The sequence below is a fragment of the Chiloscyllium punctatum genome, chromosome 10, assembly GCF_047496795.1.
Source record: "Chiloscyllium punctatum isolate Juve2018m chromosome 10, sChiPun1.3, whole genome shotgun sequence".
Classification (NCBI taxonomy): Eukaryota; Metazoa; Chordata; class Chondrichthyes; order Orectolobiformes; family Hemiscylliidae; genus Chiloscyllium; species Chiloscyllium punctatum.
In genome coordinates this window covers 116,524,521-116,538,701 of record NC_092748.1, presented here as the reverse complement: position 1 = coordinate 116,538,701, position 14,181 = coordinate 116,524,521, and the positions used below count along the sequence as shown (strand labels likewise).

Below are 14,181 nucleotides of genomic sequence, written 5' to 3'. Positions count from 1 at the left end.
CCTGTCTCCCTGTCCATCTCCTGTGTATTTACCCCTGTCTCCCTGTCCATCTCCTGCATATTTACCCCTGTCTCCCTGTCCATCTCCTGCGTATTTACCCCTGTCTCCCTGTCCATCTCCTGTGTATTTACCCCTGTCTCCCTGTCCATCTCCTGTGTATTTACCCCTGTCTCCCTGTCCATCTCCTGTATATTTACCCCTGTCTCCCTGTCCATCTCCTGTGTATTTACCCCTGTCTCCCTGTCCATCTCCTGTGTATTTACCCCTGTCTCCCTGTCCATCTCCTGTATATTTACCCCTGTCTTCCTGTCCATCTCCTGTGTATTTACCCCGTCTCCCTGTCCATCTCCTGCATATTTACCCCGTCTCCCTGTCCATCTCCTGTATATTTACCCCTGTCTCCCTGTCCATCTCCTGTGTATTTACCCCTGTCTCCCTGTCCATCTCCTGCATATTTACCCCTGTCTCCCTATCCATCTCCTGTATATTTACCCCTGTCTCCCTGTCCATCTCCTGCATATTTACCCCGTCTCCCTGTCCATCTCCTGCATATTTACCCCGTCTCCCTGTCCAGCTCCTGTATATTTACCCCCCGTCTCCCTGTCCATCTCCTGTATATTTACCCCGTCTCCCTGTCTGGGGGTAAATATACAGGAGATGGACAGGGACATGGGGTAAATATACAGGAGATGGACAGGGAGATGGGGGAAAATATACAGGAGATGGACAGGGAGATGGGGTAGATATACAGGATGTTTACCCCTGTCTCCCTGTCCATCTCCTGTATATTTTCCCCCATCTCCCTGTCCATCTCCTGTATATTTTCCCCCATCTCCCGGTCCATCTCCTGTATATTTACCCCCTGTCTCCCTGTCCATCTCCTGTATATTTACCCCCAGACAGGGAGACAGGGTAAATATACAGGAGATGGACAGGGAGATGGGGTAAATATACAGGAGATGGACAGGGAGACAGGGGGTAAATATACAGGAGATGGACAGGGACATAGGGTAAATATACAGGATATTTACCCCTGTCTCCCTGTCCATCTCCTGTATATTTACCCCCTGTCTCCCTGTCCAGCTCCTGTATATTTACCCCCTGTCTCCCTGTCCATCTCCTGTATATTTACCCCCTGTCTCCCTGTGGATCTCCTGTATATTTACCCCTGTCCAACTCTGATGAAGGGCTTTTGCCCAAGACGTCAATTTTTCCTGCTCCTCAGATGCTGCCTGACCTGCTGGGCTTTTCTAATCTAGACTCTGATTTCCAGCATCTCTGTGGGAAGCTAGGAAAGTGATTGCTGGGCCTCTTACTGAGATATTTGTATCATCGATAGTCATAGGTGAGGTGACGGAAGACTGGAGGTTGGCAAATGTGGTGCCACTGTTTAAGAAGGGCAGTAAAGACAAGCCAGGGAACTATAGAACGGTGAGTCTGAACTCGGTGGTGAGCAAGTTGTTGGAAGGAATCGTGACGGACAGTACGTACATGTATTTGGAAAGGCAAGGACTGATTAGGGATAGTCAACATGGCTTTGTGCATGGGACATCATGTCTCACAAACTTGATTGAGTTTTTTGAAGAAGTAACAAAGAGGATTGATGAGGGCAGAGCAGTAGATGTGATCTATATGGACTTCAGTAAGGCGTTCAACAAGGTTCCCCATGGGAGACTGGTTAGCAAGGTTAGATCTCATGGAATACAGGGAGAACTAGCCATTTGGATACAGAACTGGCTCAAAGGTAGAAGACAGAGGGTGGTGGTGGAGGGTTGTTTTTCAGACTGGAGGCCTGTGACCAGTGGAGTGCCACAAGGATCGGTGCTGGGTCCTCTACTTTTTGTCATTTACATAAATGATTTGGATGTGAGCATAAGAAGTACAGTTAGTAAGTTTGCAGATGACACCAAAATTGGAGGTGTAGTGGACAGCGAAGAGGGTTACCTCAGATTACAACAGGATCTGGACCAGAAGGGCCAATGGGCTGAGAAGTGGCAGATGGAGTTTAATTCAGATAAATGCGAGGTGCTGCATTTGGGAAAGCAAATCTTAGCAGGACTTATACACTTAATGGTAAGGTCCTAGGGAGTGTTGCTGAACAAAGAGACCTTGGAGTGCAGGTTCATAGCTCCTTGAAAGTGGAGTCACAGGTAGATAGGATAGTGAAGAAGGCGTTTGGTATGCTTTCCTTTATTGGTCAGAGTATTGAGTACAGGAGTTGGGAGTTCATGTTGCAGCTGTACAGGACATTGGTTAGGCCACTGTTGGAATATTGCGTGCAATTCTGGTCTCCTTCCTATCGGAAAGATGTTGTGAAACTTGAAAGGGTTCAGAAAAGACTTACAAGGATGTTGCCAGGGTTGGAGGATTTGAGCTATAGGGAGAGGCTGAACAGGCTGGGGCTGTTTTCCCTGGAGCGTCGGAGGCTGAGGGGTGACCTTATAGAGGTTTATAAAATTATAAGGGGCATGGACAGGATAAATAGACAAACTCTTTCCCCTGGGTGGGGGAGTCCAGAACTAGAGGGCATAGGTTTAGGGTGAGAGGGGACAGATATAAAAGAGACCTATGGGGCAACTTTTTCACACAGAGGGTGGTACGTGTATGGAATGAGCTGCCAAAGGAAGTGGTGGAGGCTGGTACAACTGCAACATTTAAGAGGCATTTGGATGGATATATGAATAGGAAGGGTTTGGAGGGATATGGGCCGGGTGCTGGCAGGTGGGACTAAATTGAGTTTGGATATCTGGTCGGCATGGACGGGTTGGGCTGAAGGGTCTGTTTCCTTGCTGTACATCTCTATGATTCTCTGAGTCTATCTGCAGTCCACACTTTCACCTTGTATTCTCCATGGTCTGTGTGACAGCCATGATATCACACTGTTCAGATTGGACAGCAACGCTTCAGTTCAACTCTTTGTCTGCTCTCCTTACCCAACTCCGGTGAAGTGGGACGAGATTTCCTGGATTTCCCTCTGGGAGTTTTCCGGCCAGATTTATCCCGAGCCTGGGTGGTGGTGTCTTTCAAATCCGCGGAGCTTGCCTCCATGTCCTCAGGCCTGATGCTCTTCACTCCCGTGTCGGCCACATTACTGGGGGCTGTGGTGGGGGCGGTACAGGCCGGGCTGAGGGGGGCCAGGCCTAATCTCGGAGCACTGTCTCCCAGCTCCGCTCTGCCACCAAGGCTCAGGCTCTCCGGCCTACTCCTGAGCCAGTCGGGGCTCTCCTTTTGAAGGGGCGGCGAGGGTTTGACATCCTGCCTGGAGAGCGAGGGCAGATCGGGGGCGATAACTGGGGCCCGGCCTTCGGAGGTGGACCTCACCTTCAGGACAGTTTCCAAGACAGGCTGGGGGCCACCGGGAGGCCGGGATTGGGCGTGCTGGCTGACGGTTGCCAGGTTTGTTGCTCCTGCCTCAGCCTGGTCTGGGTAGTTGACGGCAGACACCCACGCTCTGGCCTTGTCTGACTCCAGATCCTCTGGCTCACCGCTAAATGTGGCTAGGCTTCGCTGCAGGGGTTTACGTGGGCTGTCCAACCATGACCCCTCTAGGCTCCGCGGTGCCTCTGCCGGGGGGGTCACCGCCCTGGCGGCTTTCCGTGATGATAGCTCGCGGTTGACGGCACGCTCCAGCACTGGGGACCGCAGCACGGGCCTGCTCACTGTTGAGCTCATGGCCGTCTTCTTAATCCTGCTCAGCTCCTCCGAGATCTTCAGCTCAACGTCGCGGGCCCTCGTGGCATAGCGGCCGCGCTCGTCGAAGGAAGCCGCTTTCTGCCGGAAGAGCGAGCGTTTCAGCTCGGCCCCTGCCCCACCCTCCGGCCTCGGGCCCCCCCGCCCTTCGCCGTCCAGCAGCTCGGACAGGGAAGGCCGCAGCCTGCCCTCCCGCTGCTCCGTGTGGTCGAAGGAACGCCACTTCCTGAATCCGGGCCACGGCTGTCCGTCCGCCAACTCGAAGCTCCGCCGCCGCTCTGGGAACGTCTCCAGGTACCTCATCCTGTCTGAGGCCCGGGATCCGGACCGGGAATGAGCGGGAGAAGAAGCGTCGCCCGAGCTGGCCCTCCTCACCACCGGGGGAGGGCTGTCCCCTCCCCCTGCCACCTTGTGGGGTTTCTGGGCCTTGTCCTGGAACTCAGCCGGCACGGTGTCGCGGTACTCCATTGGCGTGCTGAGCTTCCGGCGAGGGGTCAGCGGTGTTGTGGGCTGGCCCAGGTTCATCCGTGAGGCTTTGGGGCTGGCCGGCCTGGTTTTCAGGGCCATTGGTGGTAGGCCGGAGGCTCTGGAAGCTCCTTGGTTCTGGGCCATGGCGTCCCACCTGAGGCTGGGCTCCATGGGGTGATCCAGCGAGCTCCTACCCGACGTGTTCTCACAGAGGTCCCTGCAGGAGGAAAGAAACAAATTTCACCAAAATGCCACTTGGAGGAAACGGGGAGGGGGGTTTCAAAGTCCTCATCAACAATGAGCTGCTCCTTGTTCCCACATTCTATCTGTTTCCAGGATTGAGCTGTATGTAATCCAGGGCCTAAAATGCTGGAACACAGTGATCAATCACTTTTTTTCATTTAATATGTTTCGATTCTGAACAGAAATGGTGGAGGACTGTTTCCAAAGCTGAGGGTTATTAAAGGATTGCTGCACTTTCTGAAAGCTCTTTGCAAGTGCTGTTTACACAGCTATTGGTGTAGGCAGTGGAGGGGGGAGGGGGGCTTTGCCAGGTTTGCGGATGAACTGGAGCCGGGGCAGGTATATGATTGGAGATTCTGCTGGTAACAAGTCACTGATTGGTCTGGGAAATGGTGACCACAGCCTGCCAACAGCCGTGTGATTGGCTCCTGGACAACTTAACAGCTTGTGGGTGAGAATGTTTGTATCAGAAGCCTTTGGAAGGGCTGTTTTTGCTTTGCATTAAAAAGTCTGTCCAGCCTTGAAGAGAATCAATTTACCTTCCCTCACCTGTTCCTTTTTAATAAGTCAGAGACTTTTATCTATGTGAATCAGTCACTCTGTGTCTCCTGTATCTGGAGAAGGAAGACGGAGAAGCAGTATTCTGATCAGCCAAAGGATTATCCCAGGGATTCCTGGGGACAGGGACCACTAACTGCCTTCCCAGTCTTTCCCTCTGCCCACAACACCAATGTTTTGTTTGTGCATGTTTGTAGAGAAGGAGTTCTATAAGGACGTTAGAGTTTTAACTGGTGGAGAAATGGTTCATTATGGTTTCTTTGTAGTGGAGGGAAGCACACAGCTTGTGATTTCAAACAAATCTGTTGGACTCTAACCTGGTGTCTTGTGACTTTTATGCTTTCTGTCAGACCGGATTTAAAGAATGGTGTTTGGTAAAACAATCGTGATGATGTTGGATGCAATTGATCTTTATTTCCAGTCAGGGGCGACAATTGGTCAACCCCCCTCCCCTCCCCCCACCCCAGATCATCAACATTCTCTGAGCTGCACTCCTTGTGTTGGGCCTGCTCCCACTGAGCCATGCTATCTCCCGACCAATCAATCCCATTAGGCCCACACCACATGGCCCAGAAAATCCAGGCTTTAGTGTGATGGTGCTGTTACTTTAAAAAGGTTATTTTGTCCTGGGTTTTTTTTAAAAGAGGTTGTAAAGGCAGTCCGGATGAACTAGCTGCTGAATATGATTTAAGTAAACAACTTAGAAGGCCTTTAGGTTTTGTTTAAAAGCTGGAACAATAGAAGCAGCTTGAATGGGAATGGCCAGCTCTCTCTCACCTGGTTTTTTTCAGCTGTCAGAAACTATTTGGGGTCTTAGAAGATTTGGAATCTTCAGTGAATGATTCCGAGCTGCTACATTCTCTAGAATTTCTCTTGATTTTATTCCTTTTGGATTGGAGAACTGCACATAAGAATCTGTGTCTGAATTTGCCTTTTTGCTGAGGGGTATGTTTATGGGATGTTATTGAAACAGTTAATTAGTAATGGGTGCTGTATCTATTATTCAGTTAAGTTTTCCATTAGTTAAGTTATTCTAAATTCCTCTTTCTTTTGTTTGTATTTTAAATACCGGACTTAAATACATTGTATTTTGTTTAAAGTGGTGTGACCAGTTGCATCACATCTGGACGACAGCACTTTCCATCTCCATTTACAATCAGAAAACCTCAGAGTCTAGGCTACCTTCTTAATACATTGTGAGGGGGTCTGCTCTGGTCCAGAACGGGAGGCAATTCCCAATTTGAAAAGATTCCTGTTGAATCCTATGCCCTTTCAGGCAGCACCTTCCAGGTTACAACCACTCGCTAAGTGAGAGCAGACCCTCCCTGTCTCCTTCAATCACCTGACATGGTCAGTGCCCCATGGTGACCCTGGCTCCTCACCCGCACTATCAAAATCCCTTGAGATTTTTGAGCCCCTCTCTTAAATCTCCCTTTGAACACCCTTTGCTTTGAGGAGGTGAATGCAGAACTGTCTTCACTGGTCTCTCACTGTATTAACTATAACTGTCTCTGTTATCCAACCCCATGTAACAATCCCTCTGACAGTAGGTCAAAATGCCTAAGGTTAAAGTCTTCCTCAAACCCTGTGTATTTAAAGGCTTGAATTAGAAAGCTACAGGGTCTTCCAGGCAGTGAACTATTTTACGTTTAAAGCAAGTCATTTGTTGTGGGGCAAGGAATGTATCTGTGTGTAAAAAGTTCCAACAGACAGGATGGGAAAATGACTGGGAGAATAAATATTGACCCGGATGCTGGGAAGAACTTCCCTGCCCTTTTCCTGAGGTAGTGACTCCAATTCCAGTCAAGACCCTACGCTGCAGTTTCCTACACCCACCTGCTAGAAGGTAATATAATATTCTATATGATGGATGATACATCCGACAGTGTGGCACTTCCTCAGTCCTACACTGCGATTGTATGTCCTCGGCTGTCCAGTGTGGGAGCTGACACATGGTGGGGTTCTGACTCTGAGGCAGGAGGACCACTACTCAGCGAATCACAGTTCTCACTGCCACCCTGTTGGATTTGATCTGGGATCCTTTCAATCACACTGCCATCCTGCAGTGTTTGATTAATGACACATGGAGTGTTTAATTGTTCCAGGTTGATTATGTGAGACTGTTTACTATTGATGCTCACTGCACTTGACTGGCTAGGTCTGGGGTGGAGAAAGATAGAAACTGCGGAAAGTGCTGGAAGCTAGAGCTGTGGTCAAATTCTGTGACACACATAGAGGGCAGCATCAGCTCAGCCCAGATATAACATTGAAACATGGAGCAGGCATTGTCAGTGAGACTTGAGTGAAGAATGACATTACACACTCACTTTCACTCTCATGTACACACACACACACACACAATAGATACACACAGACAGGTACATACACAATCACACACTTTCACACACATTATTTCCCTCTCTCACACACATACATATACATACACACTCTCTCTCTCTCTTTCACACACACACTAATATCAAGTTAGTGAAGTCATGCAGGAGCTGGGGTTGAAAGGCCTGAGGGACAGAAACAAAAATCAAAATGTAACAAAAGGGGACTTCAGATAACCATCAGATCCCTCTATTTCCTTCACATTGATTGGCTATTTCCTCACCCAGCTCCCAGTACAGACCCTGCTCCCTTTCAGACACAATCATAGTCTGACACAACACTGGAGACCATTCAGCCTGCCATGCCTCTGTGATAAAGCTAGCCCATTCGTCTTACTCTTCAGTTCTTGCCCCTTAGCCCTGCAAACCTTTCCCCTTCAAAACAAACAGAATAGGAACAGGAGTAGGCCATTCGGCCCTTTGAGCCTGAAGCACCATTCAACATAATTAGGGCTGATCATCCAACCCAGTCCCCTGTTCCTGCTGTCTCCTTTGATCTCTTTAGCCCTGAGAACTATATCTAACATCATCTTGAAAACATTCAATGATTTGGCCTCAACCACTTCCTGTGGCAGAGGATTCGAGATCTCACATTTTTACCCAGTTGTGTTTTGAAGGTTCAAATTGAATCTGTTCCCATCTCTCGTTAAGGCAGATCATTATGGAACTGCCTCACCTCACCCTCTTTTTGCCCCTTCTCTTCAATCTGTGGGTCTGACCAAAATTTACTGAACCCCCTAACTGGGTTTTGAACACCTCGATTAACTCTCCCATCAACTTTCTCTGCTCTAAGGAGAACAACTCCAGTCTCACTGACCTCTGTCAGTCCCATTACTGATCCAGCTCCCTCTCCAAGACCCTGAGAATCTTTCCTGAACCTCCCAGTGCCCAGAATAATTCAGCTGAGTCCAGATCTGTGTTGTTTTTAAATTCACTCAAGGGATGTGGTGTTGCTGGCTAGGTCAGCATTTATTGCCCATCCCTAATTGCCCAGAGGGCGGTTAAGAGTCACCCACATTGGCAATCTGGAGTCACATGCTGGCCAGACCAGGTAACGATGGCAGATTTCCTTCCCTAATGGATGTTAGTGATCCCCATGGGTTTTCCTGACAATCAACCCAGTATTCACGGTCATCATTAGATTCTTAATTGAATTCAAAGTCCACCATCTGCTGTGTGAGATTTGAAGCTGGGTTCTCCAGAATATTAGGTGAAAGTGACAACTGCAGATGCTGGAGATTAGAGTGAAGATTAGAGTGGTGCTGGAAAAGCACAGCAGGTCAGGCAGCATCCGAGGAGCAGGAAAATCGATGTTTTGGGCAGGAGCCCTTCATCAGGAATGAGGCAGGGAGCCTCCAGGATGGAGAGATAAATGGGAGGGGGGTGAGGCTGGGGGGAAGGTAGTGAGTACAATAGGTGGAGGGAGGTGGGGATGAAGGTTGGAGAGGAGGGTGGAGCGGATAGGTGGGAAGGAAGATTAGCAATTAGGACAGATCATGAGGATGGTGCTGAGCTGGAAGGTTGGAGCTGGGGTGAAGTGGGGGGAGGGGAAATGAGGAAACTGGTGAAGTCCACATTGATGCCCTGGGGTTGAAGTGTTCCGAGGCAAAAGATGGGGCATTCGTCCTCCAGGCGTTGGGTGGTGAGGGAGCGGCGGTGAAGGAGGCCCAGGACCTGCATGTCCTCGGCAGAGTGGGAGGGGGAGTTGAAATGTTGGGCCACAGGGCGGTGTGGTTGATTGGTGCAGGTGTCCCGGAGATGTTCCCTAAAGCGCTCTGCTAGGAGGCGCCCAGTCTCCCCAATGTAGAGGAGACTGCATCGGGAGCAACGGATACAATAAATGATATTGGTGGATGTGCAGGTAAAACTTTGATGGATGTGGAAGGCTCCTTTAGGGCCTTGGATGGAGGTGAGGGAGGAGGTGTGGGCGCAGGTTTTGCAAGTCCTGCAGTGGCAGGGGAAAGTGCCAGGATGGGGAGGGTGGGTTGTAGGGGGGCGCGGACCCGACCAGGTAGGCACGGAGGGAACGGTCTTTGCGGAAAGTGGATAGGGGTGGGGAGGGAAATATATCCCTGGTGGTGGGATCCATTGAAGGATCCACCGGAATCCCCTGAAATATTAGCTGAGTTTCTGGATTAATGATCTTGCGATAATACCACTGGGCCATTGTCTCCCTGTAGTATAGCTTCCTTTCTTCTGTAAAAACAAAATATTCTAGATACTGGAAATCTGCAGTAAAAGCAGAGAGTGCTGGAGAATCTCAGAGGGTCTGGCAGCTTCTGTGGAGACAGAAACCGAGTTAATGTTTCGAGTGCAGTGACCCTTCCTCAGAGCTAAAAGGGGTTGGAAACGTAATGGTTTATGACACAACACACGCACTCTGTCCAGGGTCTGCTGCAGTTGTAGAGACTCAGAGAGTTTTTCCAGTCCATTGTATCTGCACTGGTCACCAAATATCCATCTATTCAAATCCCATTCCCAGCCTTGCATGCTATTGTGTTTCAAGTGATTCTTTAAATAGGCTGAGGGGTGGCAGATGGAGTTTAATTTGAATAAAAGCGAGGTGTTGCATTTTGGTAAAACAAACAAGGGCAGGACTTATACTTATAACGGGCCCTGGGGAGTGTTGCTGAACAGAGACATAATTCTTTGTAAGTTCAGGGACATAATTCTTTGTAAGTTGCGTCGCATATAAACAGGGTGGTTAAGAAATTGTTTAGCACACTTGCCTTCATTGCTCAGACCTTTGTGTGTAGGAGTTGGGATGTCATGTTGTACAGGACATTGGTGAGGTCCCTTCTGGAATACTGTGTCCAGTTAGGGGAGGCAATAGCAATGGTATTATCACTGGATTCTTAACCCAGAGACACAGGTAATGTTCTGGGCCATGGATTTGAATCCTACCACAGCAGATTGTGGAATTTGAATTCAAAAATCTGGAATTAAGAGTCTAATGATGACCATGAATCCATTGTTAATTATCGGAATACCTCATCTGGGTCACTAATGTCCTTCAGGGAAGGAAACTGCCATCCTCACCTGGTCTGACCTACACATGACTCCAGACCCACAGCCAATGTTGGTGACTCTTAATTGCCCCCTGGGTAATTAGGCTTAGGCAATAATTGCTGGCCGAGCCAATGACGCCCTCACTCTGTGAATGAATAATAACAAAGTTCTGGTCGCCCTGTGATAGGAAGGATATTAAACTGGAGAGGGTCCAGAAAAGATTTCCCTGGATTTTGCCAGGAATGGAGGGTTTGAGATATAGAAATAGACTGGAAAGGTTGGGACTTTTGTCCCTCCTTCAGGTGTAGGAGGCTGAAGGCTGACACACCTTATTGGGGTTTATAAAATCATGAGGGGCATAGGAAGGGTCTTTTCCCTAGGGTAGGGGAGTTCAAAACTAAGGGGCATACCTTTAAGGTGAGAGGAGAAAGATTTAAAAAGGACATGAGGGTAACTTTTTTACACAGACAGTGGTCTGTGTGCCAGAGGAAGTGATGGATGTGGGTAAAGACATTTGAATAAGTTCCTGAATAGGAAAGGTTGAGGTTGATTTAGTGGTTTGGGTCAGAAACTGGCTCGCTGTAAGAAGACAGGGATGGTAATTGATGGGAAATGTTCATCCTGGAGTTCAGTTACTAGTAGGGTACTGCAAGGATCTGTTTTGGGGCCACTGCTGTTTGTCATTGTTATAAATGATGTGGATGAGGGTGTAGAAGGATGAGTTAGTAAATATGCGGATGACACGAAGGTCGGTGGAGCTGTGGATAGTGCTGAAGGATGTTGTAGGTTACAGAAGGACATAGATAAGCTGCAAAGCTGGGCTGAGAGGTGTTTTTGTGGAAAAGTGTAAGAAGATTCACTTTGGTAAGAGTAACAGGAATGCAGAGTACTGGGCTAATGGTAAGACTCTTGGTAATGGAGATGAACAGAGAGATCTCAGTGTCTATGTGCATAGATCCCTGAAAATTACCACCCAAGTTGATCGGGTTGTTAAGAAGGCATACGGTGTGTTAGCTTTTATGGGTAGAGGGATTGAGTTTCGGAGCCATGAGGTCATGCTGTAGCTGTACAAAACTCTGGTGTAGCCGCACTTGGAGTATTACGTACAATTCTGGTCACCGCAGTATAGGAAGAATGTGGAAGCTTTGGAAATGGTTCAGAGAAGATTTACTAGGATGTTGCCCTGGTATGGAGGGAAGGTCTCTTGAGGAAAGGCTGAGGGACTTGTGCTGTTTTCATTGGAGAGAAGAAGGTTGAGAGGTGACTTAATTGAGACATAGAAGATAACCAGAGGGTTAAATAAGGTGGACAGTGGGAGCCTTTTCCCTCAGATGGTGATGGCTAGCACGAGGGCGCATAGCTTTAAATTGAGGGGTGATAGATATAGGACAGATGTCAGAGGTAGTTTCTTTACTCAGAGAGTAGTAGGGGCATGGAATGCCCTGCCTGCAACAGTAGTAGACTGGCCAGCTTTAAGGGCATTTAAATGGTCATTGGATAGGCATATGGATGAGAATAGAATATGTAGGTTAAATGGGCTTCAGATTGGTTTCACAGGTCGGCACAACATTGAGGGCTGAAGGGCCTGTACTGCACAGTTATGTTCTATGTTTGGAGGCATATGGGCCAAGCACAGGCAGGGAGGATTAGTTTGTTTGGGAGCATGGTCAGCATAGATTGGTTGGACTGAAGGGTCTATTTCTGTGCTGTGTGACTCTATAAGTGTCATACGATGACTGTCCCATCCTTTCACACAGAGGGTTCCAGATACTGACACTCTTGAGTGAAAACTCTTTCCTCAAATCCCCTCGAAACCTCCGGCCCCTGCCTTACTGTGCCCCCAGCCCACCCCCTGCAGTTACTGACCTCTCCACTATGGGGTAAGGTTTCTCTCTGTCTACACTGTCTCTGCCCCTCAGAGCTGTGGTCAACTCAGTCAGGCTGCCTCCCCCAGCTCCCCCCCCCCACCCCCACCCAAAACCCCAAGCCTTCTCTGCTCTGTGAGAAATCACCTGAGGTTACCCAGCCTCTCCATCGCTGAATGGTTCCAGCATAGGGAAGCTCCTGGTGAATCTCCTCAAGGTTCCAGTGAAGCCAACACAAACTCAACCAATAGACATTTTGGGACTCAATACTGAGTTCAGCAACTTCAGAACATGAACTCTGCCCACCATTTTGATTTTGATTCCATCCCTATCCTCCCCTCCACCCCTCTCAATAACAGCTGACATTTCTTTTGCCATTAACACCTATATCACTTCTCTACTGTCATTAGCAAACCCTTCACCATCTGTTCTGCTAAGTCCTCCTTCTCTCTCCCACCTCCCCAACATAAAAACCCACCATTTTCCAACCCCTTTCAGTTCTGAGGAAGAGCCAGACTGGACTGGAAACATTAACTCTGTTTTCTCTCCACAGACCCTGCCAGACCCGCTGAGTTTCTCTCTGTTTTTATTTCTTGTTTTGTACTCGGTGAAATAAAAGCTAGGATCCCACCTATTATTTTAAAAGCCTTGACATGCCACCATTTTGCACACATATGCACGGTGGCTCAGTGGTTAGCACTGCTGCCTCACAGCCCTAGGGACCTGGGTTCAATCCCACCCTCAGGCGACTGTCTGTGTGGAGTTTGCACATTCTCCCCATGTCTGCATGAGTTTTCTCCCACAGTCCAAAGATGTGTAGGTTAGGGTGAATTGGCCAGGCTAAATTGCCCATAGTGTCCAGGCACATGCAGGCTAATAAATTCACGATTACAGAGATAGGGGTGGTCTGGAAGGGCCTGATGGGCTGAATGGCCTCTTTCTGCACTGTAGGAATTCTACAATACCCCAGGTCTCTCTGTTCCTGCACCCACTTTCGAATCCAGTCAATCAGCTTCTCATAATTCCAATTCAATTTTTTTGCAGTTAAATTTCATCCAAGTTCACTTCTTCCTTCATGAGGATGTGGGGGTCACTGGCCAGGCCAACATAAGTTGCACGGCCCTAATTGCCCCTTGAACTGAATGTCTTACTGGACTATTTCAGAGTCAGCCACATTGCTGTGGGTCTGGAGTCACATGTAGGCCAGACTAGATAAGGATGGCAGATTTCCTTCCCTAAGGGACATTAGTGAACCAGGTGGGTTTTGGCAATAATCGATGCTTGTTCATAGTCATCATCACTGCGATTAGCTTCCAATTCCAGACTTATGACTTGAATTTAAATTCCACCAGCAGCCCTGTTGGGAATTGAACCCATTTCCTTAGAGCTTTAGCCTGGGCCTCTGGATTACTGACGTAGTGACATTACCATAATTTACCGTGTATCTTGGTGCGTCAGTTTACTGACATCCTCCTGAAATCCTATCCTCATTCTACTTCAGAGCTTTGTACCTTTTATAGACCTTGTAATGTATGCCATATCTGTCATTGGACCCGAAACGTTAACTCGGATTTCTCTCCACAGACCTGCTGAGTTTTTCCAGCAATTTCTAATTTCCAGCATCTGCAGTTCTTTCAGGTTTGGGTTTTGATCCCCATATTCCCAAATCAGTCGTGTTAATCGATGTTTGAAACTGCAAAACTGACCCTCTCCCCCATGCAATTCCAGCTATGTCCCTGCACCCCAGCATCAAAAGGTAACCCCTTGCTGTGTGCTCCCTGTGTTTGTTCCTTGTTCAGTGATAGCTTCCAACTGCCACTCTCCTGTCCACATTAACCTGGTTACCAGGACTAACATGGTAACTTCACACCCAGCTCCCGGCCTGAGTTCAAATCCTACCACAGCAAATGGTGGAATTTGAATTCAGTAAAAATCTGGAATTAAGAGTCTAATGA

General features: G+C 48.4%; 1 protein-coding gene across 1 annotated transcript in view; it reads right to left on the bottom strand.

The window, feature by feature from the left end:
- Window positions 1–14,181, bottom strand: part of spega (striated muscle enriched protein kinase a) — a 354,671-nt gene that overhangs the window by 199,963 nt on the left and 140,527 nt on the right. The window contains exon 6 of the mRNA XM_072580011.1: window positions 2,934–4,375. Coding sequence (XP_072436112.1) covers window positions 2,934–4,375 — 1,442 coding nt within the window. The remainder of the gene's footprint in view (window positions 1–2,933; window positions 4,376–14,181) is intronic.